The sequence below is a fragment of the Pristis pectinata genome, chromosome 4, assembly GCF_009764475.1.
Source record: "Pristis pectinata isolate sPriPec2 chromosome 4, sPriPec2.1.pri, whole genome shotgun sequence".
In the NCBI taxonomy this organism is placed as follows: Eukaryota; Metazoa; Chordata; class Chondrichthyes; order Rhinopristiformes; family Pristidae; genus Pristis; species Pristis pectinata.
In genome coordinates this window covers 2,172,085-2,199,794 of record NC_067408.1, presented here as the reverse complement: position 1 = coordinate 2,199,794, position 27,710 = coordinate 2,172,085, and the positions used below count along the sequence as shown (strand labels likewise).

The window sequence follows — 27,710 nt, the reverse complement described above, 5'->3', positions numbered from 1 at the left end:
CTGAGGGCTTGGATAAGTATGGGGGACTATGATATCGTGGCTATTACTGAGACGTGGCTGGCATCAGGAGAGGAGTGGATATTGAATATTCCTGGTTTTCGGTGTTTTAAGAGGGATAGGGAAGAGGGGAGAAGAGGAGGAGGGGTGGCGATACTGGTCAGGGACACTGTTATGGCTGTGGAAAGGATGGATGTTGTAGAAGGAACATCTCTAGAGTCCGTATGGGTGGAATTAAGGAACAAGAAAGGAGCAGTTACTCTACTAGGAGTATTCTATAGGCCCCCCGGTAGCAGTAGAGATATAGAGGAGCAGATTGGCAGGCAGTGTTTGGAGAGAAGCAAAAATAACAGGGTTGTTATAATGGGAGACTTCAACTTCCCAAATATAGACTGGAACCTGCTTAGTGCCAAAGGTTTAGATGGGACGGAATTTGTTAAATGTGTCCAGGAGGGATTCCTGACGCAGTATGTTGACAGGCTGACTAGAGGGAATGCCATGTTAGATCTAGTTTTAGGAAATGAACCGGGACAGGTGAAGGATCTATTGGTGGGTGAGCATTTGGGGGACAGTGACCATTGCTCCATAACCTTTAAAATTGTCATGGACAGGGACAGGTGCAGACAGGACAAGAGGTTTTTCAATTGGGGAAGGGCTAACTACAAGGCTATAAGGAGAGAACTTGGGAGTGTAAATTGGGATGTCCTTTTTGAAGGAAAATGTACCATGGAGATGTGGTCGATGTTCAGGGATCTTATACAAGATGTTAGGGATAAATATGTCCAGGTGAGGCAGAGAAGGAATGGCAGGGTGAAGGAACTGTGGGTGATGAGAGAGGTGGAATGACTTGTTAGGGAGAAGAAGGTAGCATACGTGAGGTATAAGCAGCAAAGTTCAGACAGGGCCCGTGAGGAATATAGGGTATAGCAAGGAAGGAACTTAAGAAAGGGCTGAGGAGAGCTAGAAGGGGACATGAAAAGGCTTTGGCTAGTAGGGTTAAGGAAAATCCCAAGGCCTTTTTCAAGTACGTGAAGGGTAGGAGGATGGCTAGGGTAAAGGTAGGTCCGATTAAGGACAAAGGTGGGAGAATTTGCCTGCAGGCGGCAGAAGTGGGAGAAGTTCTCAATCAGTACTTCTCTTCGGTATTCACCAGGGAGAGGGGTCTTAATGATGCGGAAGGGAGTGCTGGTAGGGGTAATGTTCTCGAGGTTGTAGATATCAAGAGAGAGGATGTGTTGAAGTTGGTAAATAATATTAAGACAGATAAATCTCCAGGGCCTGACGGGATTTTCCCCAGGCTGCTTCGAGAGGCTAGGGAGGAGATTGTTGAACCACTGGTAAGGATCTTTGAGTCCTCGTTGTCCACGGGGATGGTGCCGGAGGATTGGAGGGTTGCAAATGTTGTCCCCTTGTTCAAAAAAGGTAATAGGGATAGGCCAGGGAATTATAGACCGGTGAGTCTCACGTCTGTGGTGGGTAAGCTGTTAGAAAGGATTCTAAGGGATAGGATTTATGAACACCTTGAGAATCATGGACTGATTAGGGACAGCCAGCATGGCTTTGTGAAGGGAAGATCTTGCCTCACAAGCCTGATAGAGTTCTTTGAGGACGTGACCAGGAAGATTGATGAGGGCAGTGCGGTGGATGTGGTTTACATGGATTTTAGTAAGGCGTTTGATAAGGTTCCTCATGGTAGACTTCTTCAGAAGGTCAGAGGCCAAGAGATCCAAGGAAGCTTGGCTGTGTGGATTAGGAATTGGCTTGCATGTAGAAAGCAGAGGGTTGTGGTGGAAGGAGTGCCCTCGGATTGGAAGGCAGTGACTAGTGGTGTCCCGCAGGGATCGGTTCTGGGACCTCTACTTTTTGTGATATTTATAGATGACTTAGATGAGGAGGTGGAGGGCTGGGTTAGTAAGTTTGCAGACGACACTAAGATAGGCGGTGTTGTGGATAGTGTGGAGGGCTGTCGGAGCTTACAGAGGGATATTGATAGGATGCAGAGCTGGGCTGACAAGTGGCAGATGGAGTTCAATCCAGAGAAATGTGAGGTGGTACACTTTGGAAGGACAAAGAGTACTGAGTGAATGGCAAGGTACTTGGCAGTGTGGAGGAGCAGAGGGACCTGGGGGTTCATATTCACAGTTCATTGAAAGTTGCCTCACAGGTGGAAAGAGCAGTTAAGAAGGCCAATGGGATGTTGGCTTTCATAAGTCGCGGGATTGAGTTTAAGAGCCGCGAGGTGATGATGCAGCTTTACAAAACTCTAGTTAGGCCACACTTAGAGTACTGTGTTCAGTTCTGGTCGCCTCATTATAGGAAGGATGTGGAGGCATTGGAGAGGGTGCAGAGGAGATTTACCAGGATGCTGCCTGGATTGGAGAGTATTGAATATGAGGAGAGGCTTAAGGTGCTAGGGCTTTATTCACTGGAAAGGAGGAGGATGAGAGGAGACATGATAGAGGTATATAAAATACTGAGAGGAATAGATAGAGTAGACAGTCAGTGCCTCCTTCCCAGGGCACCAATGCTCAAGACGAGAGGTCATGGCTTTAAAGTTATGGGTGGGAGGTTCAGGGGAGATCTCAGGGGGAGGTTTTTCACCCAGAGAGTGGTTGGTGCATGGAATGCACTGCCTGGGGTGGTGGTGGAGGCAGATACATTGAACAGGTTTAAGAGCTTGTTGGATAGGCATATGGAGGAGTGTGGGATGGGGGAATATGTGGGAGGAAGGGGTTAGGTAGTGTGAGGGTGGTTTGATGGACGGCACAATACAGTGGGCCGAAGGGCATGTTTTGTGCTGTATGGTTCTATGGTTTCTGAATGAGCCTTCTGAGGAACCTTATCAAATACCTTACTGAAATCCATGTATACCACATCCACTGCTCGATCACCTATCACTGCTCTGCTTTTCCCTCCTATATATTGGGCTTCCCCTTTTCCTATCTTCAGTCCTGAAGAAGGGTCCTGACCTGAAACATTGACCGCCTGATTTTCTCTACGGATGCTACCTAGCCTGCTGAGTTCCTCCAGCGTTATCGTGTTTTTCATCTAGATTCCAGCATCTGCAGTCCTTTGTTTCTCTATCCACTGCTCGACCTTCATCAATGTGCTTTGACACATCCTCAAAGAATTCAATCAGGCTCGTGATGCAGGACCTGCCCCTCACAAAGCCATGCTGACTGTCCCTAATCAGCCTATGCTTCTCCAAATGCCCAGAAATCCTGTCTCTAAGAATCTTCTCAGGTAATTTGCCCACCACTGAAGTAAGACTCACTGGTCTATAATTCCCAGGGTTATACCTACTCCCTTTCTTGAACAAAGAAACAACATTTGCCACCCTCCAATCATCTGGCACTACTCCTGTGGCCAGTGAGGATGCAAAGATCGTCGCCAAAGGTGCAGCAATCTCTTCCCTCGCTTCCCATTATAATCTTGCATATATATCCCATCCGGCCCCGGTGACTTATCTATCCTAATGTTTTTCAGAAGTTCCAGCACATCCTCTTTCCTCATGTCAACAGGCCCCAGCATATCAGCCTGTTGTACACCACCCTCACAAAAGTCAAGGTCTCTCTCACTGGTGAATACTGAAGCAAGGTATTCATTAAGGACCTCCTCTACCTCGAATCCAGGCACGTTTCCTCTTTTATCCCTGATCGGTCCTACCCTCACTCTAGTCATCCTCCTATTCTTCACATCTGTGAAGAATGCCTTGGGGTTTTCCTTAATCCTACTCACCAAGGCCTTCTCATGCCCCCTTCTAGCTCTCCTAAGTCCATTCTTAAGCTCCCTCCTGGCAACCTTGTAACTCTCCAGGGCCCTACCTGATCCTTGCTTTCTAAACCTTAGGTAAGCTTCTTTCTTCCTCTTGACAAGATGTTCTGCGTCTCTTGTCAACCACGGTTCCTTCAGTCTACCATCCTTACCCTGCCTCAATGGGACAAACCTTTCCAGAACCCTATGCAAGTACTCCCTAAACAACCTCCACATTTCCATTGTGCACTTCCCCAAGAACATCTATTCCCAATTTATGCTCCCAAGTTCCTGCCTAATAACATAATTCCCCCTCCCCCAATTAAATACTTTTCCATATCGTGTGTTCCTATCCCTCTCCAAGGCTATGGTAAAGGTCAAGGAGTTATGGTCACTGTCTCCAAAATGCTCTCCCACCGAGAGATCTGAAACCTGATGAGGCTCATTGCCTAGTACGGCTTCTCCTCTGGTTGGCCTGTCCATATACTGTGTCAGGAATCCTTCCGGGACACACTGAACAAACTCTGCCCCATCTACTCCCTTTACACTAAGGAGGTGCCAATCAATATTAGGGAAGTTGAAATCACCCATGACAACAGCCCTGTTATTTTTGCACCTCTCAAAAATCTGCCTCCTGATCTGTTCCTCAGCATCTCTGCTGCTATTGGGGGGTTTGTAGAATACTCCCAATAGGGTGATTGCTCCCTTCCGGTTTCTTACTTCCACCCACACTGACTCAGGACATCCTCCCTTTCTACAGCTGTGAAACTGTCCCTGATCAGCAAAGCCACTCCCCCACCTCTTTTACCTCCGTCCCTGTCCCTATCCAGCAGCCATTCCTGCTCTTGTGACAGCCCAGTCTCTGTAATGGCGACAACGTCGTTGTTCCACGTACTTACCCATGCTCTAAGTTCATCACCCTTGTTCCTGAAACTTCTCGCATTAAAGTAGACGCACTTCAGCCCATCCAACTGACTGCAATTTTGCCCTTTCAACTGCCTATCCTTCCTCACAGTCTTTCTATACACACTTCATCTACTCAAACACTAAATGCACCAACCTCTGACCTATCACTCTGGTTCCCATCCCCCGCCAAACTCGATTAAACTCTCCCCAACAGTTCTAGCAAAGCTGTCCACAAAAATATTGGTCCCCCTCCAGTTCAGGTGTAACCCGTCCCTTTTGTACAGGTCGTACCTTCCCCAGATGAGATCCCAATGGTCAACAAATTTGAAACCCTGCTCCTTGCACCAACTTCTCAGCCACACATTCATCTGCTAAATGATCCTATTCTTACCCTCAGTGGCGCATGGCACAGGCAGCAATCCAGAGATTACTACCCTTGAGGTCTTGCTTTTCAGCTTCCTACCCAGCTCCTTATATTCCCTCTTCAGGACCTCATTTCTTTTCCCACCCATATCATTGGTACCAATATGTACCACGATCTCTGGCTGTTCGCCCTCCCCCTTCAGAATGCTGTGGACCCGATCCGAGACGTCCCTGACCCTGGCACCCAGGAGGCTACATACCATCCAGGAATTTCTTTCATGTCCACAGAATCTCCTGTCTGCCCCCTTTACTATGGAATCCCCTATCACTACCGCCCTCCTCTTCTCCCCCCCTTCCCTTCTGCACCACACGACCTGGCTCAGTGCCAGAGACCTGGTCACTGCAGCTTTCCCCTTCGTCCTTACATTTAAATCATGATTACAGACTGTGAACAGCTGGAGCCCCAGCACTGGCCACAGGCTGACAACCCAGAAATGTGTCCATTTGTGTCTGCAGTTTTCTGTTAACCAATCCTCAGACTGTGGTGTTACCAGACCAGAGCTGATGAGCATCACTAGCAATGGGTGAAAGGGACTTGGTGCGAGATAGGATGCTACCACCAGTTTTGGATGCACAATCAGTGCCTAATAGATACATTTTTTGTTAAATTAGTGAATACCTTTTTACTCTCTTTGGGGTCAAGGTAAGGTTTAAAACCACCATTTAAGGAAATCAAGAGACACGGAATTAAGGCAGGGAGGTGACGTGGTAAAGTATTAACCACGGTCTTACTGAATGGTGTAACGGGCACAAGGGGCTGCGTGGCCTACTCCTGCTCATAGTTCTCCAGTATTTTTGTCTCTCACCTCCAGTTCTCCTCTGTCCCAAGTAGACGGAAGGCTGGAAAGTGTTCTCTCTGGCCAGCAGGTGCGGGAGGTGATGGAAGATGCTCGGCAGCTGTAATACATTCTTACTGACGGTGACGTTCCAGAGTTTGAGCTTAGTTTCATCTGAAACAAACAAAGTGATGCGTGACATAAACAAAAGTGGGAAGAAATGCAGGTAACTAGGCCTAGTATAGTTAAGTAAGTACAATAGACGGCATGGACAAGGTGGGCCGAAGGGCCTGTTGCTGTGTTGTGTGACTCTGACTCTAAATAAATTTAGGAATGGGCACAACTCTCATCTTGTAAATTATCTTGAAAACTAATTCAGACACAAATAAGAAAAGTGTGAAGGGATACATTTGGAGGACTGAATTTGAAGGTGGAATACAATGTTAATGGCAGGACTCTTAGCAGTGTGGAGGAACAGAGGGATCTTGGGGTCCACATCCATAGATCCCTCAAAGGTTGCTGCACAGGTTGATAGGGTTGTTAAGAAGGCATATGGTGTGTTGGCCTTCATTAGTCGGGGTATTGAGTTCAAGAGCTGGCCTACTTCTGTTCCCTTGTCTTGTGGTCTTGTGAGGTAATGTTGCAGCTCTATAAAACTCTGGTCAGACCACACTTGGAGTATTGTGTTCAGTTCTGGTCGCCTCATTATAGGAAGAATGTGGAAGCTTTAGAGAGAGTGCAGAGGAGATTTACCAGGATACTGCCTGGATTGGAGACCATATCTTATGAGGATAGGTTGAGTGAGCTAGGGCTTTTCTCTCTGGAGCAAAGGAGGATGAGAGGTGACTTGATAGAGGTGTACAAGATGATAAAAGGCATAGATCGAGTGGACAGTCAGACTTTTTCCCAGGGCAAAAATGGCTAACAGGAGGGGGCATAATTTTAAGGTGATTGGAGGAAGGTACGGGAGGATGTCAGAGGTAAGTTTTTGTTTTACCCAGAATGGTGGGTGCATGGAACACACTGCCGGCAGAGGTTGTGGGGGCAGATACATTAGGGGCATTTAAGAAACTCTTAGATAGGCACATGAATGATAGAAAAATGGAGGGGTATGTGGGAGGGAAGGGTTAGATAGATCTTAGATGTCAGCACAACATCGTGGGCCGAAGGGCCTGTACCGTGCTGTAGCGTTCTATGTTCTAAACCATTCAATCCCTCGTGCCCAGCAGGCACGGTAGTGTAGCGGTTAGTGTAATGCTTTACAGCGCCAGCGACCCCGGTTCAATTCCGGCCACTGTCTGTAAGGAATTTGTACATTCTCCCCGTGTCTGCATGGGTTTCCTCCGGGTGTTCCAGTTTCCTCCCACATTCCAAAGACGTACGGGTTAGGAAGTTGTGGGCATGCTGTGTTGGCGCCGGAAGTGTGGCGACACTTGCAGGCTGCCCCCAGAACACTCTACACAAAAGACATATTTCACTGTGTGTGTCGATGTGCATGTGACTAATAAAGATATCTTATCTTTTAGTTAGATCCTTACAGATCTGTATCTCAATGCCATTTACCCTTCCTTGCTCCTTAACCCTTACCCAAAAATACCAATCTGCTTTGAAATTTCCAACTGACCCCCAGCTTTTGTTGGGGTTGGTACAATTAAGTTCCAGATTTCCAGTTCCTTTGTGTGTGAAGAATTGCTTCATTACATCATCCTGGACTCTAACTTTAAGGTCCTTTGCCTGAGCACAATCACTCCAAACAAAATGCTTTATTGAAATGCTGTGGAAGTTAACACAGAATTAAATAATAACATTGGAAAACAAATAAACCTATTCAAATTGCAAGCAACAAAGAACAAGCAAGCCATCCAACATCTTGACAGATGAAAACAGAAGCTGTTCAAAGTCAGTCAGTGGTGCTTGGCGGTGATGTGGGAGAAGAGTCTGATGTGAGATGGCCGCTACAAGTCACTCTCCTGATGAAATTTAGAGAGCATCCAACTTTGTGGCCTGGATCTCTGGTGAAATTCCAGGTGATTTATGGTGACACGTGTATCTGAATCAAAGCTCTTGCACCACATCAAGCAGATCTGCAATGTTGTATAATCTCCTGGCTAACTTACTCTCTTAGTTTGAGACAGTAAAGATCACTCCTCAGTCTGTTCCTGTCTTGTCCAATTCTTGATGTAAAAAGGACAGAAACTAGCTAATGTCCATCAATGTCCCCACAAGTGCTGCTAGTAAAACCTCAAAAGTTGCAAGTATCTGTCCAGACCACGTCCTCACATTTCGGGAACAGGATAAGCAAAATCATCTGATTTAAAAGCACCATCAACTAGCTCACACCTGGAGAGCAGTCTGACTGATTGCATCACAGCCTTGTATGGAAACTCTAATGCACAAGAATGCAAGAGGCTACAGAGTGGTGGGACTCAGCCAGTTCCATCACGGGTACAGCTCTCCCACCATCGAGGACATCTACAAGAGGCGATGTCTCGGGAAGGTGACATCCATCATCAGGGACCCCCACCATCCAGGCAATTCCCTCTTCCTGATGCTGCCATCAGGCAGGAGGTACAGGAGCCTGAAGTCCCCCACCTCAAGATTAAACCACAGCTTCTTCCCCACTGCCGTCAGGCTCTTGAACTGACCTGAGAAAACCCTTTTTCAATCTTTTTATTAATTTTCAAATTAATACAGATTAATACATATAACATCGGTGATTATACACGTAATACAAAGAGATCGGGAGGACAATCATGACATATGTATTCATAAGGAATAAAAAATATATTCTAGGCCCCATGGTTTCTTAGTAAACGAATATATTACAAAAAAAATCAGAGAGAAAGAAAAAGATTTATATAAAAAAAACTCAAATTGAAAAAAAATTGTAATAAAACGAAACAAACTAAAAAAAATTCAAAAGAAAAAAAATTGGACTGATATTTCTCGTTGAACAAAGAGCATTATTATGTTGTCAACTCCACTCCTCTAAGTTCAATGATTATTGAAAAGGGATCTATATCATATGAAAATATTGAATGGATGGATTCCAAACTTCCTCAAATTTAAGCAAAGAATCAACAGTGCCACTCCTAATTTTTTCTAAGTTTAAACATGATATAGTTTGAGAAAACCATTGAAAAGTAGTAAGGGGTATTAGATCCTTCCATTTAAACAAAATGGGTCGCTTGGCCATTAATGTAACAAAGGCAATCATATGACAAGCAGCAGCAGCAGATAAGTGGCCAGATTCCATCATTGGTAGCCCAAAAATTGCAGTGATTGGGTGAGGTTGTAAATCAATATTCAATACAGTTGAAATAATGTTAAAAATGTCTTTCCAATATTTTTCCAAAAGAGGACAGGACCAAAACATATGTGTCAGGGAAGCCACCTCCGAATTACATCTATCACATATAGGATTTATATGGTGATAAAAACGGGCTAACTTGTCCTTCAACATATGGGACCTGTGAACCACCTTAAGTTGCATCAATGAGAAAACCCTAACACGGCCTCAGACTATATTTCTTTTCTCTCTCCCTCAACTCGCACTAATGTCATTATGTTTATTTGTTGAGAAAATTATGTATAATTTATGTTAATCTAAGTTTATGTTAACTTACACTTGTTATGTGTGTAATGTACTGTGCTGCTGCTGCAAAGAGCTAATTTTCATGGCATTTATACCCTGGGTATATATTGGTCTTGGTTTATTATTGTCACTTGTACCGAGGTACAGTGAAATACTTGTCTTGCATACCATTCATACAGATCAATGCATTACACAGTGCAGTGAGGTAGTACAGGGTAAAAACAATAAAGAATAAAGTGTTACAGTTACAGAGAAAGTACAGGGCAGGCAGACAGTAAGGTGGAAGATCATAAACAAGGTAGATTGTGAGGTCAAGAGTCCATCTTAACATATAAGGGAACCGTTCAATATAAAGTGGGATAGAAGCTGTCCTTAAGCCTGGTGGTACGTGCCCTCAGACTCCTGTATCTTCTGCCTAATGGGAGAGGGGAGAAGGGAGAATGACCCAGGTGAGTGGCGTCTTTGATTATGTCGGCTACTTTACTGAGGCAGCAAGAAGTATAATCCAGAGTCCACGGAGGGGAGGCTGGTTTCCGTGATGCGCTGGGCTGTGTCCACAACTCTCTTCAGTTTCTTGTGGTCCCGGGCAGAGCAGTTGCCATACCAAGAGGTGATGCATCCAGATAGGATGCTTTCTATGTGCATCGATAAAAGTTGGTGAGAGTCAAAAGGGACATGGCAAATTTCTCTAGCCTCCTGAGGAAATAGAGGCGCTGGCGAGCATTCTTGGCCATGGCATCTACGTGGTTGGGCCATATGACATGATATATGCATATGATAATTAACTTGAACTTGAACCTGGCATTCAAAACTGGTTATCTGGCTATTCCAAAGCTAGATAGGTCTACCAAGTCATGGTTCCTGAATTTTCCACTTTCCAAAGCTAGATAGGTCTACCAAGTCATGGTTCCTGAATTTTCCACTTTCCACTTATCTCTTTCACCTTCAGTTAAAAGCACAACATCGCATAAGATAAATGACAAAGAAGTCTTCACTGAAGGGTTCTTGAATTACCATGGGAGATGTTGAACAATGAAGGTTAGGACTATAACTGAGTTCACCCCTCCAAAAAAACAGTGGACAATTCCATAACACCACCTACTCAACAGGCCACATGACCCACTTCTATGTTTCATGGGAATGATCTTGCAGGGAAAAGCCAGCCATTCCAGAGGGAATTCTCAGCATTACAGTGCCACCAAGTCTGGGATCACAGAGCAAGCACTGGAGCTCTACCCTGCTGCCGATATCTTGACTGTAATCCAACGCTCAACTCTTTAGAGGCAGAGCATGACTTTTCAGCAATTCACCTGTTTCACAGCTGTCTTCCTTTTTCAAATTTAACAATTTCACAATTGATGCTCAATTGACTTTTAATGATAGGGCAGATAGTGGGAAGCTTTTCTCCCTAGCAGAGGTTCAGGGGAGTTGTTTCTGGGAGTCACACAGCACAGACACAAGGGATGCTTTGGCCTTACCCACTTGACAGCATTACATAGTTACACAATGCAAGGTCTTGCTGTTGTGCAGGACCTCAGTAAGTGGGATTGGTCAGTTCACTACTGGTTGTCCATACTCAGCATGCTAGTCCACAGCAAATGGCAAATGCAGGCACCTCATCACCAGCAGAAAATTCTGGGCTCACAATTCTCCGAGAGGGCTCCAGATTCTGGAAGTGCTAACTCAGAAGTGAAAGAGGGGAGGGGAAGAAGGAAAAGAAAGCCATATTTAAAGCCTCATACATGCAAATCCTCCATTGAGTGCAAGATTAAAATACTTTTTAAAAACTACTATACCCTCTTTTCTGATACCTTACAAAATTGAAACTACAGAAATAATTTTAGGTCTTAATCCTTATCAGAAGGGCTTGATAGCAATAATTTATGATTTAATTATGAAAATACATCTAGAATCATTAGACAAAATTAAGAATGGATGGGAAAGTAAACTCCAGACATCTACACCTATAGAGACTTGGAAGAAAATTCTTCAATTAGTTAATACATCTTCAATGTGTGCCAGACACTTGTTGATACAGTTTAAGGTAGTTCACAGGACCCATACGTCCAAAGATAAGTTAGCTCGTTTTTATAACCATATAAATCCTACATGTGACAGATGTAAATCGAATGTGGCTTCTTTGACACATATGTTTTGGTCCTGTCCTCCTTTGGAAAAATATTGGGAAGACATTTTTAACATTATTTCAAACGTATTGAATATTGATTTACAGCTTCACCCTATCACTGCAGTTTTTAGATTACCAAGGATAGAGTCTGGCCATTTATCTGCTTCCGCTAACTGTATGATTGCCTTTGTTACATTAATGGCCAAATGATCCATTTTGATTAAATGGAAGGATCCAATACCCCCTACTACTTTTCAATGGTTCTCTCAAACTATATCATGTTTAAACTTGGAAACAATTAGGACTGGTACTGTGATCCTTCGCTTAAATTTGAAGACATTTGGAATCCATTTATTCAATATTTTCACATGATGTAGATCCCCTTTCAATAACTTTCCAACTTCGAGGAACGGAGTTGACGACATAATATTGCTCTGCTTCTGCTGAGAAATTTTAGCCCAGTTTTTTTTTGTTGTTTGTTTTTTTAAAATTTTTTTTTTGTTTAGTTTAGTTTATATTGTTTACAATTTTTCTTATTGATTTGGGTTTTTTTTAAATTTATATAATAAATCTTTTTCTTTCCTTTCTTTTATATTATATTCATTTACTAAGAGATCATTGGATCTACAGATATTTTTTAATATTTTGTTGTTCTTTATGATTATCTATGCCATGATTGTTCTCCTGATTTCCGTGTATTACACGTATAAACATTGATCTGATCTCCATGTATTACATGTATAAACATTGATGTTATATATTAATCTGCATTAATTTGAAAACTAATAAAAAGATTGAAAAAGAAAGATTAAAATGCTTGAGCTGCAACCAAATTAGCAGTCAAGTATAACAAAATGGCTCATAATTAGATAGACTTTATGAGATAGATAAAATGGAAATGACACCTAAAATAAAAGCAGTTACTTAAAAGCAATTAAATTTGTATTCAAAGGCTTAAAAGGAATGTCCTCTAGCCAGCTACCTTCTAAAGTACCAATTGAAACTCACTTCATACCCATCTGCCCGATATGACATCAATTTCTAATTAATGCCCCTGGATTTTCCTGCCCATTATTTGAAGATACTGATTGGCATATTGACTTTCAAGCTGATTTATAACATGCAGACATGAATCCTTTTAACAAAATTGCATTCAATATAAAAAATAATATAATTACTCCATCTATAAATTGGCCAATGACACCACTGTTGTTGGCAGAGTCTCAGATGGTGATGAGGAAGTGTACAGGAGTGAGACAGATCAGCTGGTTGAGTGGTGTAACAACAACAACCCTGCACTCAATGTCAGCAAGTTCAAGGAATTGATTGTGGACGTCAGGAAGGGGAAGTCGGGAGAACACACACCAGTCTTCATTGAGGGGTCAGCGGTGGAAAGGGTGAGCAGCTTCAAGTTCCTGGGCGTCAACATCTCAGAGGATCTATCCTAGGCCCACACTTTGATGCAATCACGAAGGCGGCACGCCAGTGGCTCTACTTTATTAGGAGTTTGAGGAGATTTGGTATGTCACCAAAGACTCTTGCAAGTTTCTACCAATGTACGGTGAAGATCATTCTGACTGGTTGCATCACCGCCTGGTATGGAGGCTCCAATGTGCAGGATCGAAAGAGGCTGCAGAGGGTTGTAGACTCAGCCAGCTCCATCACGGGCACAAACCTCCCCACCATCAAGGACATCTTCAAGAGGAGGTGCCTCTGTCATTAAGGACCTTCACCATCCGGGATATGGCTTCTTCAAGTTACTACCATCGAGGTGGTGGTACAGGAGCCTGGAGACCCACACTTAACGTTTGAGGATCAGCTTCTTCCCCTCCACCAACAGATTTCTGTACGGTCCATGAACCCATTAACACTACCTTGTTATTCCTTTTTTGCACTATTTATTATTTTTGGAACTTATAGTAATTTTTATGTCTTTATGTCTTGCACCGAACTGCTGCCACAAAACAAAAAATTTCACGACATATGTCAGTGATAATAAACCTGATTCTGATATAGACAATGAACCATTATTCTACACATGTGAAATGTGGCAGTAATCTTGGTGTGTGCTGGACAGGTTTCCAAATTAAAAATTCACTTTATCCTGTCGGATATCAACATTAGGGAAATCTTTGAGTGGAAGATACCTAGAGCACCCCTCCAAAGAGTCAGGGAAAGCTGAAGGAAGCAGAGCTCACTAGATGAGATCGGCATTTTTTAATTAGGTGAAGGTTACCATGTGACATACAGCAAGGTGGAAAAATGGGGCTACAGTAAATGTCAGACAAGATCCAATGTAATGGCAGAGAGCACATTCAAAAGACTTAACAGCCTCTTCCTACATGGCCTTCAATGAGACCACGCATGGAGTACCTGGGCAATTTTGGTCTCTGTATGCATGGAAAGCACACTTGCTTTGGAGATAAAGCAGTGTTCATTTCCTATATTCATGCCAGGAGTGATCCTGCAGGATTGTCTGGTTTCCACTGGAGTTTACATGAATTAGATGACCTCCTCCAAGGGGTGTCTATGGGGTGGATGCTGAGAGTTGAATTGCCAGTGTGTGGCAGAGGGTGGAGAGGGGTGGGAGGGGGGAGAGGGAGGGAGAGGAAGTTCTACCTTCAGGACAGAAATTAGAAGAAATCTCAGAATGTTCTATCCCAGAGAGCAGTGAATATGCAACTGTTGAGTATATTCAAGATTGAGATTGATGTATTTTTGGATACTAAATGAGGATCAGTGGGAACGTGGATGAGGTACAGGATCAGCTGTGATTTCATTGAAAGGTGAGCAGGCTCAAGAGTTCTTAATTGGTTACTCTTGGTCATCTCGTGTTTACTTTTCTAATCTCATAAGCAAAATGCCAGATTTATATTTTGCTGGACACATAATTTGCTCAGGAACTCAGTGGGCTGAGCAGCATCTGTGGGGTGGAAATGAGTTGTCGACGTTTCAGGTCAAGAGCTTCCATCTGGACTGAGAAAGGAGAGGGAAGAGAGCCAGTATAGAGGGGCAGGAGGGAGACAGGGGCCAGTAGATGATAGCTGGACTAAAGAGGGGAGAAGGATGACAGACAGTTGGAGCCAGCTAGTGGAGGGTGAGGGATAGAGTTGGGAGACAGAGGCAGATGGGTCATAGTCAGAAGCAGAGAGAAAAGGGCAGATGGAGTGAGGTGGGTTGAGGGGAGGGTGAAGAACTTTCATGTGTCTTTTATCTCCACTCACTAATTGTTCTCATTCATCTATTAACTAAACGGCACTGAAAGCATTGTGTCAGCTGGACAACTTTGGTCTCCACCCTATCGGAGAAATTCCCACCCCTCTCTGCAACCCGAAGCGTGCTTGTTTTCTCCCTTTTCCAGTCATAGAGTCATACAGCATGTTGAAAGGCCCTTCAAGCCCAGCTCTTCCATGCTGGCTGTGTTGCCCAGTGAGCCAGTCCCATCTGCCCATGTTTGGCCCATAGCCCTCTAAACCCCTTCTGTCCATGTACTTATCTAGATGGCCTTTAAATGTTGCTAATGTGCCCGCCTCAACCACTATCTCTGGCAGCTCATTCCAAATACGCACCACCTTTTGCGTGAAGATGACGACCCTGATGTCCCTTTTAAATCTCTCACCTCTGATCATAAGCCTATGCCCTCTTGTTTTTAGTGCCCCCTCCCTGGGAAAAAGACTGTGTGCTTTCACTCTATGTTGTGATCAAAGGCATTGACCCGAAACATTAATTCTGTTTCTCTCTTCGCAGCTATGGCAATGACCTGAGTATTTCCAGCAGTTCTGTTTTCATCTGAGATAGTACAAAGGCGGCAACAATACAACTTAACCAGACTTCTGTGTTTGTATTAAATGTTGATTAACTGGTATATCTTGTGTGCTTAATAGCTATCTCTACAGAATTTGGCTGGGCTACAGTATTTTGTAGCAAAGAACAGTTTTGCTCCAATAGATTTTGCTGGAATAGAAATTCATTTCTAAAGTGCAGTCAAGGCTTTTCAACCGATGGCATTTCGTTGAAGTGTAGTCACTGCTGTAATGCGTTAAGCTTGTGTGAGAAAGATACAGCTGGAGCACCCATGTTTAGCCCAAAGTGTGGAGTGGATGAACCATGTCTGCTTCCTTCCGAAATCCCCCCCGTCACAGAAGTCACTCTTCAGTCAATGTGATTCAAGGTATAATTGACAGTACTGGATACAGCAAAGAATATGGGACAAACAACATACTGGCTATAGTACTCACGACTTGTACTCCAGGGCTAGTCACACATCTTGCTGACCTAGGACATTGGCAATGTAGATAATTGCCCAGTTATGTTCCATACACAAAAAGCAGAAAAATCCAATTCTGCTAATTGCCACTCAGTCTACTCTCAATCATGGGCAAGGCGATGGAAAGTATCACCAACAGTGCTATCAGCTGGCATTTACTCCAACCCACTCACTGATGTTCAGTTTGGGTTTTATCAGGACCACCTGGCTCCAGAACCCATCACAGCTTTGAGCAAAACAAGAACCAAATTCCAGAGTTGAGGGGGGAGTGACTCCCCTTGGATCAAGACAGCACATGACCAAGTGTGGCATCATTTCCTCAGGGCACTGTCCCAAATCCAACCACCTCCAGCTTCTTCATCAGCCATCTTCCTTCCAACATAAACGTCACAAGTGGGGATGTCCATCGTTGACTGCAGGTGGTCAACTGCATTTGCAATTCTTCAGCACTCATTCTTATTATACTGAAATTCATTTACATCTGGTGCATGATTCATAAAAGGCTGGTATGCAGATACAACAATTAGTAAAGCTAACAGGATGTTACCATTACTAGGGGAATTGAATATAAAAGTAGGGAGGTTATGTTTCAATTATATGTGTAATTAATGAGACCACATCTGGAGCACTCTGTACAGCAACAGTCTTATTAAGGAAAGATATTAATACATTAGAAATATTCCAGAGAAGGTTTACTAGACAAATATCTGGAATGGGCAGCTTGTCCTTTGAGGAAAGGTTGGACAAGCTAGGTTTGCATTTGCTGAAGTTTGGAAGTGGGAGAGGCAACTGCATGGAAACCTACAAGATCCTGAAGGGTCTTGACCGGATGGACCTAAAGAGGATGTTCCCCTTGTGGGAGACTCTAGATCTAATGGTCACTGTTTAAGACTAGGGACTCATCCATTTAAGACAGACATTAGGCAGACATTTTTCTTTCAGAGGACCGAGTCTTTGAAATACCCTTCCTCAAAGGACAGTGGAAATAGAGTCCTTAAATATCCTTAAAGCTTAAGTAAACAGATAATAGATAAACAAGGGGTTAAAAAAGTTACTGGGAATGCGGAATTGAGGTACAAGCAGATGAGCCATGATCATGTTAAATGGTGGAGCTGGCTACTAATCCATATATTTGTATGCCTGAGCATTATTCATTGATCTTTACAAAACACAGACATGGAGTAGAAGGCAATGCACATTTGATTTCAATTCCTTCACTTCTCCCTCATTGTCCCATTAGCAATTTTAGCTCCAAATATCAGCAGAGGTACCCATCAGAATTAAGTTTCCATCAATGGTTTTCTTTGCAGAACATCTCTAAAGGTTATTTTTAAATGTGAAAGCTCATTGGCAATCAGAAAACTTACTTGGAAAAACTTTTTAAAACATTGTTTGTTTACAAGGGTATGATTCAATGAAGTCATGTGGAACTATTTCCACCCAGGGAGTAATAACATAGAATAAATTAACAGGGAAGATCAGTGAAAGTGTTGGCATAAAATGCATTTGTGACAATTGAAAGCCTTGCTGGAATGTTGAACATAATGAGAAAGAGTGCAGCTTGTTGAGCCTAATAGCTTCTGACTGTTCTGAACAATTTCTTGCTCTTTAATGAAGTTAAAGCACATTAATGAGTCACTGGAAAGTGATACTGCATCTAAAAGAAACACACAATACTTTGGGATCTTTTGGTATTTCAAGTGAAATGCATCAATAAATATTATGATCGGTAAAATTTACTTGTTTGTTGAGCAGCACGAGTTTGTATCACTGAAGATGGGAAAAAGTGCCACCATTCCTAAAACAGTGCAAGTTACTGGAGCTCCTCACACCCAATTACTGCTGAGTAACTCACGAGATACTTCGGCTCATTCTTTGTAATGTTATGAAGTCAGGATGGTGTTGTACAGTCAGACCTACCGGGATGTGCCAGAGGGTGGGGGGTATGTGAAACAAGCTGCCGGAGGAAGTGTAGAGACAGGTACAATTACAATGTTTAAAAGGCATTTCTACAGGTATGTGGATAGGAAAGGTTTAGAGGGATACGGGCCAAACAAAACAGGCAAATGAGACTACATCAGGTAGGCAACTTGGTTGGCATGGACAAGTTGGGCCTTGCTGTATAACTCTATGACTCTAATACACAAACGAAAAAAAAGGGAGCAGAGGAAAGAGAAGGAATGACACGCACAGATAGCCAGACTATACATCACCCAGACTTCACAGCATTAACACCACTTAGACTAACAATGGACCATGACCCCACTAAAGAACACCAGGACACTGTTTCCCAGACCGTTACAGATCTCTCACATCAGGAGATCTCCCCTCCATAGCCTCCAACTTCACAGTGCCCTAACCCCATACTGCCTAGTTCTCTCTTTTACCCAAGGTCCATAAGGTCCCACTCTACCTCCTTACAAGGATCCATCCCATTTTCTCAATGTCTCTGTCTCCTCTGAATCTGCTCTCAAGATGAGGCCTTCTGCTCTGGAGCTTCTGAAATATCCTCCCTCTTCCAGAATTGTAGGTTCCCCTTTACCGTAGTTGATGGAGCCCTCACATGCAATTCCTCCATTTCCCGCATGTCTGCTTTCAACGCCTCTCCCCAGACAGAACAGCAATAGAGTTCCTCTGGTCCTCACCCTTCATCCCACTAGGGTACAACCCAATAAGCGTTAAATTTTCCAATTTCAGGTGACCTACACCTCCTGTGTCCTCCTCCCACACGCACTCACCATTCTCCATTGTTCACCTTTCCCATCATCCCCTCCCCACTGGTTTCCACCTATCAGCTACCAGCCTCTATCACACCCCCTTCCCTTGTATTTCCATACACTGGCAGTCTCTGCTCTTCCCTCTCAGCCCTGGTGAAGAGTCTCGATCTAAAACATAAACTTACACCTTTTGCATCCACAGATACTGCTTGACCTGCTGAGATCTTTTTTGATTTCTCTCTCTTAGTTTCTGATGAAGGATCTTTGACCTGAAACGTTAACTGATTCTCTTTCCACAGATGCTGCCCAACCTGCTGAATTATTCCAGCATTTCCTGTTTTTATTTCAGATTTCCAGCATCTGCAGTTTTGTTTTTGAATTTTCTAAGCTCCAATTCCTTTCCAAAACCTCTGCCTGCCACTCTTCTTTTAAGATGTTCCTGAAGATCTATCCCTTTGACCAAGTTTTTGGCCACCGGTCTCTATTCTTTCTACTGCAAGCCAGTGTCAAATTTACAGGTTTAAAAGCACGGACTGGTTGCACACTGATATTGTGGTTATGTAATATGGAGCAGACCCACAGTAAAGTGCAAGATACCTGATAGATTGCTCCAGGTTCTGTTGATGTCCCTCAGAGTTTGTTTCTCAGCAATGGTTCGCTTTATCTCATCTAAAACCACATTCAGTTCCTTAGACCGTTTGATGTTTTCTTGCTCAGCTGCATGAAGTCTGTCACGCAATGCTAGAAACTCCCGCTGATAAATGTCCACCACATCCCCTATGGAAACAGAGAGGCTGAGCGTTAGTAACTGGCAATAAACACTGGCTCAAGGTGCCCCACCGACATTTAAAAGATGAATGGGCAGTTAACTCATTCTTGGTGATTCATGGCCCAGATCAACAAGGAGAACGTTCCTCACTTTCCAAAAGAGTAGTTGTGGAATCACCCGGGAACAGGCATGGAACGTCTGGTTTAATGGACTGCAGGTAAAGGCAGGGGGTCACTACCATCCTCTATTGCCAATCTTCAAATATTAGCTTTATTCATAAAAGAATTTTAAAAATCGAATCACTGCTTATTTGCTTAATCATTACAAAGATAAGAAATCAATGCCTTGACTTTAAAGAGGATGCCATAGTGAACGTTCTTTCACCAGTGCAGGGTGAGATGATCCTTGTTGTGGGTCTTAGCTGAAGGTAAAGCAGTTTAGTGGGTTCAAGTTATACTACCTAATGTTTTATCTTTGAAATAACATCACAAAAGCAGATTATCTGGTCATGATTTCATTGTTTGTGGGAGCCTACTACGTACAAATCAGCTACCAACATTACAACAGGCTGTAAACTGCTTAGAGCCCAGAGTCATATCATGAAAGAAATAAATCTTTGTTCTTATCTTCTTTGTCCTTTATTCATCTCTCTGAAAGAGCTCTAAACCTAGAAAAGATGAATCCCAAGTGTCAACCCAGATTAGATGGTGGCCTTCACACCCTTGAGTCAGAATGACAGAAGGAACACCACAGAAACTGCCCATCAGCCCAACATTTACATCCACTCAAGCCTCCCCCACCCTTCAATTAACCCTGTGTGTCTTGCTGTTTCCCACCCACCCTTCTTGTGCTCATCCGGGCTTCCCCTTAGATGCATTTATTCTAAGTTATCTCAACCACTCCTCTGGGTAAAGCTATTTCTCCTGAATTCCTAACTGGATTTGTTAGTTATGTCATATATTTATGATCTCAACACCCTCGGCCACCAACACAAATTGATTAATTAGACATCTATTTCAGAAGTACTTTGGAGCCATATAGAATACAAATAGGCAGGTACATTTGCCAGAGGTTACAATAGTGATTAAAGGCTGGCACACTTCCTAGAGATGTCATAAGCACATTTTCATCCTTACTTCAGTGAGTGAAAGGTGTTGAATGAAAAGGCAATTTGAACATACCATCCAATTCCTCTAGACAACTAACCTAAGCTGAAAGCAAAAAAAACACCAACAAAAGCTGAAGCTGTAAGAAAATACAGGAAGTGCTATGGATATTCAGCAAGTCAGGCAGCATCTGTGGGGAGAGAAACAGAGTTAACGTTTCAGGAAGGTCATTGACCTGAGACATTAACTTTATTTTTCTCTCTCCAGGTGCTCAGTATCTCCAGCAGTTTCTGTTTTTATAAAAAGAAAAGAATCCAGCACAGGGCAGGCCATTCGGCCCATGACATTGTGTCAATCTTGATGCCAATTTATACTAAATGTCCTCCTCCTGTGTATCATCCATATCCCTCCATATTCATGTGTCTATCTAAAAGCCTCTTAAACTCCACCAGACTGCCCGCTCCCACTACTACCCCTGGTGACCCATTACAGGCACCCACCACCCTCTGTGTAAAAAAAACCTGCGCCACCCCCCCCCCCCCCACCTTAAAAGCACGTCCTCTGGTGTTTGACATTTCTATCCTGGGCAAAAGGTTCTGACTATCTACCCTATCTATGCCTCTCATAAATTTAAAAACATCAATCAGGTCTCCCCTCAACCTTCAACACTCTGGGGAGAACAACCCAAGTTTGTCTAACCTCTCCTTATAGCTCAGGGCCTCTAATCCAGGCAGCATCCTGGTGAACCTCTTCTTCACCCTCTCCAAAGCCTCCACATCCTTCCTGTAACGGGGCGACCAGAACTGCACACAATGCTCCAAGTGCGGTCTGACTGAAGTTTTACATAGCTGCAGCATGACTTCCTTACTCTTATACTCAACACCCCTACCAATGAAGGCAAGCGTGCCATAACTAGACCTAAATGCTAGTTTGAATGCCACACAGGTACAATGTGGGTTCTAATCTGACTGCAGTGACTAAACTGGAAAAACTTGCACATTGCATCCCTCTGGACTTCCCAGAGTTTTGCACAGTCACCAAGTTATTCCTGTAGTACAATTACCATTATTAGATAAGCAGAACAGCAAAATTAGGTGGAACAAAGTCTTACAAATAGGGACAGGTTGAACAGCTAGTAAGTTGTTCTTTGATATGATAGAAGGCAAGAAATTCTCTGCACTTCAGAATCAGGTTACTATCATTGTCTTATGACATGAAACTTGTTGTTTTGCTGCAGCAGCACAGTGCAAAGACATATAATTAATATAAATTACAAAATAAATAGAGTGCAAAAAGGAATAATGAGATAGTGTTTATGGGTTCACGGACCATTCAGAAATCTGACGGCGGAGGGGAAGAAGCCGTTTCTGAATCATTGAGTGTGGGTCTTCAGGCTCCTGTACCCTGTCCCTGATGGTCGTAATGAGAAGACGGCATGTCCCAGGTGGTGAGGGTCCTTAGTGATGGATGCCGCCTTCTTGAGGCACCGCCTCTTGAAGATGCCCTCAATGGTGGGGAGGGTTGTGCCCGTGATGGAGCTGGCTGAGTCTACAAGCCTCTGCAGCCTCTTACAATCCTGTACACTAGAGCCTCCATACCAGGCTGTGATGTAACCAATCAGAATGCTCTCCACCATACATCTGTAGAAATTTGCAAGAGTCTCTGCTGACATACCGAATCTCCCCAAACTCCGAATGAAGTAGAGCCAGTCGCGTGCCTTGTTCGCGATTACATCAACGTGTGGGGCCCAGGACAGATCCTCCAAGATGTTGACACCCAGGAACTTAAAGCTGCTCACCCTTTCCACCACTGTGAGGACAATGAGGACTGGTGTGTGTTCTCCCAACTTCCCCTTCCTGAAGTCCACAATCAACTCCTTGGTCTTGCTGACGTTGAGTGTGAGGTTGTTGTTGCAACACCACTCAACCAGCCGATCTCACTCCTGTACGCCTCGTCGTTATCTGAGATTTTACCAACAACAGTGGTGTCACCTGCGACTTTATAGATGGCATTTGAGCTGTGCTTAGCCACACAGTACGAGTGTAGAGAGAGTAGAGCAGTGGGCTAAGCATCCTTGGGGTCCGCCTGTGTTGATTGTCAGTGAGGAGGAGATGTTATCAATTATCCTTTTTCGAATAGTGGCAAACAATCCTGGCTAAGGTAAAGGCAGCATCTGGTAATGGCAGCGCCCCCTCAACACTGACCCCACAGAGCACAGCATCCCATTACTACTGCCCAAGGACATTGGCTTAGATTTTTGCTCTGAAGCCTCTGGATAAGACTCAGATGCATAAGTTTTGACTTGGAGGGTATCCTCTGAGCCAATTTGACATTAACCAGCAATACCATCCATCAAATTCAAATCTATAGGCACAAACAACAGGGAAAAAGTTGAGCCGCTTGGTATCAGGAGCACCATGGCTACCCACTTGATCAGAATCAACTGGCCAACTTCACTCATTGAAATAAACTCACCATCGCCCACAACAGTGGCTGTGAACTTTGCATTCAATTTGCCAAAATATTTGAAACAACCTTCATCTGTTACTTTACAGGTTGAATTATTCTATTACTTTGAGAACCACTATGCTTTAATCTTGCAGAAATAAAACACGTGACATCCAACCCAACAGGGCACCATTTTCCATTATAGAATACCCCTGAGATGTGCACAAATTCAACTAAAACAAATCTAAGATTTCCCCTTCTCTGAAGTTTCTTCACCAGACCATCCACTGGATTTACTGGAAATACCACCATGCATACTATGCTCACAATGGAACAGGATAAAATATTGGTATAAGCAATATCTTTAGGTAAACCTTGCGGAACATTCTCAAAACCATGGCAAGTTACGATGTAATCATTTATCTGCATGGAGTGCCAGTTAATTGGAGGTAACACACCTAGCATTGGATGTGCAGGGAAGCCTTTGAACGAGGATCATTTATTGCACCAGAAATCATTCCAAATTTTGTTCAGATACAGTCACAGTGTCACAGAGCCGTACAACACAGAAACAGGCTCTTTGGCCCAATATGTCCATGCCAACCATTGAATATCCCTCAAAGTAATGAGATATCCCATCATGTTAAAAATGCCCTATAAATCTTAGTTGTTGTTATATTCTGAAGTATCAACATTATTCAAGTTTGAGACATTGCTGTGGCATGTCTGGTTTACAAAAGCAAACATTCAACTAGGATTGTTCTTTGCAGTGTTTCCATCTCTCTACATGGGTTGTGTCTGGGGAAAAACATCCCACGTAGTATGTGGAAAGAAATCAATGTTGCATTTCACGTAAACATGGCAGGCAATCTTCACAACACTTAGGGCTTTTGTGAGACTATACCTGGCCTATAAAATGGACGTACTTACAAAGATTCACCTAGGATGGTAGATCAGTCACACAAAGAGAGATTGAGGAGGCTAGGCCTCTATTCTTTAGAGTTTATTCTTCAGAAAAATGATGGGTGACCTCATTGAATTCTTATAAAGCTTGACAGGGTAAACACAAGGAGGAGATTTCTCTTGACTCCAAGACTAGAAGCAACAGTTACAAACTCAGAACAGCAGGGCGGTCATTTAGGACTGAGACGAGGGGAATTTTCTTCACTCAGAGGGTGGCAAATATTTGGAATTCTCTCCCCAGGAGGCTCTGTCATGTATTTAATTAAAAACTGAGATCCACAGATTTTTGAACATTAAAGATATCAAGCAAAATGCAAATATTGCAGGAAAATGTTGAGGTAAATGGTGGAGCAGGCTCGAGGAGCGACATAGAACATATGCTTGTTCTCAAGATCCCACAACCAGCAAACGACCAGTTTACCTGTTTTTTTGCCAGAGTTGAGAGGACCCCCCCTTCCCACTCTGTGAAAGAGTGCCTGTGAGATCATGAAAGATGGCACCTCTGGCAGTGCAGCCTGCCCTCAGTCTTGTTCTGGGAATAGGCACCAAATGTGTGCATTAAATCAGGTCCCACCCCAAAATTAAAAGTCCTATAGTTGGCCTCAGCACCCTATATCATTGGAAAGAGAAGGGAAATAACTGGAGTTCCCATAAAATGTTCAGGAGGAGTAGGCTATACAGCCCTCAGCCTGCTCTTCTCCAGTTTGAGGTTGTGGCTGTTCCTGTGCCTTAACATCTTCCTACCCAACTCCTTTAGAGAACAAAATATATTCAATAACTGGGTTTTCACATCCCTCTGCAGAGAATTCCAAAGATTCACATCCCTTTGCATGAAACCTCTCAGCTCAAAATTGTTAACCCCTTATTCAGAGACTATGCTATCTAATTCTAAATTGTCCACCTAGAGCATAAAGCTTCTTGACATCTACCCTGTCAATCCTCCTCAGAATCTTCAGGTCTCGATCAGATAACCCTTGCTTTTCTAAATTACAGTGAGCACAGGATAATCCTAATATCACTTCCTAGGTGAATCCTAGCAACACAGATTTGTTCCCCCTTCTCCCCCACCAACTTCTCCCACCCCCCCTACCCCCACCATTTATATAGATATCACAATGTGGGCATCACCAACAATGCCAACAATTAATGCGCTCCCCTGTCTGCCCAGGGTGGTGGAATTGAGCTGTCTTCCTGAACTGTTGCAGTCTCTTTGCTGAAGGCTGTCGTGGAGGGAGATCCAGGATTTAGACCCAGTCAATGATGATGAAGGAACAGAGATATAGATTCAAGTCAGGATAATGCACCAGCTGCTGTGATTGTTCTCCTTGGTGGTGGCGGTCCTGGTTGGAGGAGCTGCTGTCGGAGTGTCCTAAATGATACACACATGGTGGTGCAAGGGTATGGTGGGGGTGGTTGAGGAAGTGGTGGGTGGAGTAAATATCAAGCCAGTTGATACATCCTGGATGCTGCCACGCTTCTGGAGTGATACTGGAACTGCGATATCAAGGCAAGTAATCAATATTCCACTACAGCTGACTTGGAGATGATGGACAGGCTTTGGGGTGTCAGAAGATGAATCATTTGCTGAGGGTCATCCAGCCTTTGACCTGCTCGTGTAGCTATAGTGTTTATGTAACTGATTCAATTGAGGGTTTGGACAATAATGATCCCAGGGTGCTGACCTGTGGGGTGGGGGGGGGGGGGGGGTGGGAGGGGAGGAGGAGGTGGAAACAGGGGGAACTTGATAGTTAACGATATGGTACTATCATCGCCAAGGATAAAGGTCTGATTTCCTTGCTGAAGATGGTCATAGCCTGACACCTTGGCAGTGTGAATGTTGTCCCAGACTTTCTGCATGGAGGCCAAGACTATTTCATTTGCTGAATTACAAGTTGAAATGATTATTGTGCAAATCAGTAATCACCCCATTCAGCAGATAAAGCAGCAGCATCTGGTTGAACTAAGAACACTGCCCTGAGGAACTGCAGTGACATCCTGGGGCTGGGATGATCGAGGAAACACAGCAATCTTCCTATGTGTGAGATGTGCCTCCAATCAAGGGTGATCAGGGATGGGCAATGAATGATGGCTTGGACAGAGAATCCCACATCCCAAAAATCAAATAAAAATTGGTCTCTGGAGTTGACCAATTTCTCCATGCATTTCCTGAACACATAAAAGAGCAAGGGCTACTCAAACCACAGACGGGGCCCAGCACAGACCAACAATAGCTAGAAAATAGCAGGTAAGCGACATAGAAACATTTACATTTTCTAACAGAGAGACAGAAGAGACTGCTGGGATCTGGAGCAAAAGAGAAACTGCTGGAGGAACTCAGCGAGTCAAGTAGAATCTGAGGCGGGAGAGGAATTGTCGATGTTTCTTGTCGAGACCCTGCATCAGGACTGAGAGTGGAGAGGGAAGATAGCCGGTATAAGCTTTGTATAAGACTCAACATGGGTTAGGTTCCAAGGGTAAAAAAAGTTTCCAAATTCAGCATTCTCACTTGGAAATGGGACATAAAAAACAAAACTTAAAAGGAATACTAGCACTGCAAGGCAACTCTGAAGGAAAAAGAGAGGTGAGCATGCAGTCACACTGAGAAGAAGCCAATGAGTCATCAATACATTCAACAATTCCACTGCAGGGAGAGACACCACTGGACACACTTTGTCAAATACATCAGGGCTACCCCATATACTTTTTTAGATATTAGATATTTATTTATTAGTCACATGTACATTGAAACACACAGTGAGATGCATCTCTTTGCGTTACTGAGAATGTGCTGGGGGCAGCCCGCAAGTGTTGCCACTCTTCCGGCGCCAACATAACATGCCCACAGCTCCTAACCCGTACATCTTTGGAATGTGGGAGGAAACCAGAGCACCCGGAGGAAACCCACGCAGGCACACACGGAGAACGTACAAACTTCTTACAGACAGTGGCAGGAATTGAACCCGGGTCACTGGCACTGTAATAGCGTTACACTAACCGCTACACTACCGTGCATACTTTGTAGAGATGCTACCAAAAGTTTATTTATTAAATATTACAGTTTATAACATATACAATGTCACAGAAGGTACATAAACATAAAAACATAAGAAAAAACAGAAGCAAACCTTTGAGCTTGCTCTGGCATTCAATAAGATCCAGGTGATCCTGTACCTTGGCCACATTCCTATTTCCTCTGATTCCTTTCTATTCAAAAATATCCATCCCACCCTTAAGTATATACAGTATAAAGACATGTAGCTGTTACACTTTATTCTGCATTCTGTTATTGATTTACCTAGTACTACCTCAATGCACTGTGGATTGAACTGATCTGTACAATTGGTATGCAAGACAACCTTTTCACTGTACCTTGGTACATGTGACGATAATAAACCAATTCCAATGACCCTCTGAGGAAGGGAATAAATGTGGCAGCTTTGTTGATAATGAGGAGTGTAGTCTTCGGTAGAGAGCAATGGCAGATGCAATTTAATCCTGAAAATAGCAACACAATGCATTTTGGACTAGGAGAGCCATGGCTAAGAGAAACAATGAATGGCAGGTCTCAGGGAGTGTTGATGAACAGGGGGATACCGTCCAAAGATCCTTGAAGACAACAGTGCAGGTAGAGCAGGTGATGAAGGCGGCACAGGATACCTGCCTTCATTCACCAGGATATAGAATATAAAAGAGTAGGGAGGCTATGGTACAACTTTATAAATCATCTGTTAGGCCACAGCTGGAGGAAATTCAGTAGGATTCCCTGGAAAATTTATGATTCCAGGACCGAGATGAAGAACAGAGAAAACCTACAGCACAATTCAGGCCCTTCGGCCCACAAAGTTGTGCCGAACATGTCCCT

General features: G+C 43.6%; 1 protein-coding gene across 1 annotated transcript in view; it reads right to left on the bottom strand.

Moving 5' to 3' along the window:
- mgat4b (alpha-1,3-mannosyl-glycoprotein 4-beta-N-acetylglucosaminyltransferase B) overlaps positions 1-27,710 on the bottom strand; it is a 258,918-nt gene that overhangs the window by 110,842 nt on the left and 120,366 nt on the right. Inside the window, exons 2-3 of the mRNA XM_052015206.1 lie at positions 19,160-19,339; positions 5,886-6,029 (exon numbers count right to left, since the gene is read on the bottom strand). Coding sequence (XP_051871166.1) covers positions 5,886-6,029; positions 19,160-19,339 — 324 coding nt within the window. The remainder of the gene's footprint in view (positions 1-5,885; positions 6,030-19,159; positions 19,340-27,710) is intronic.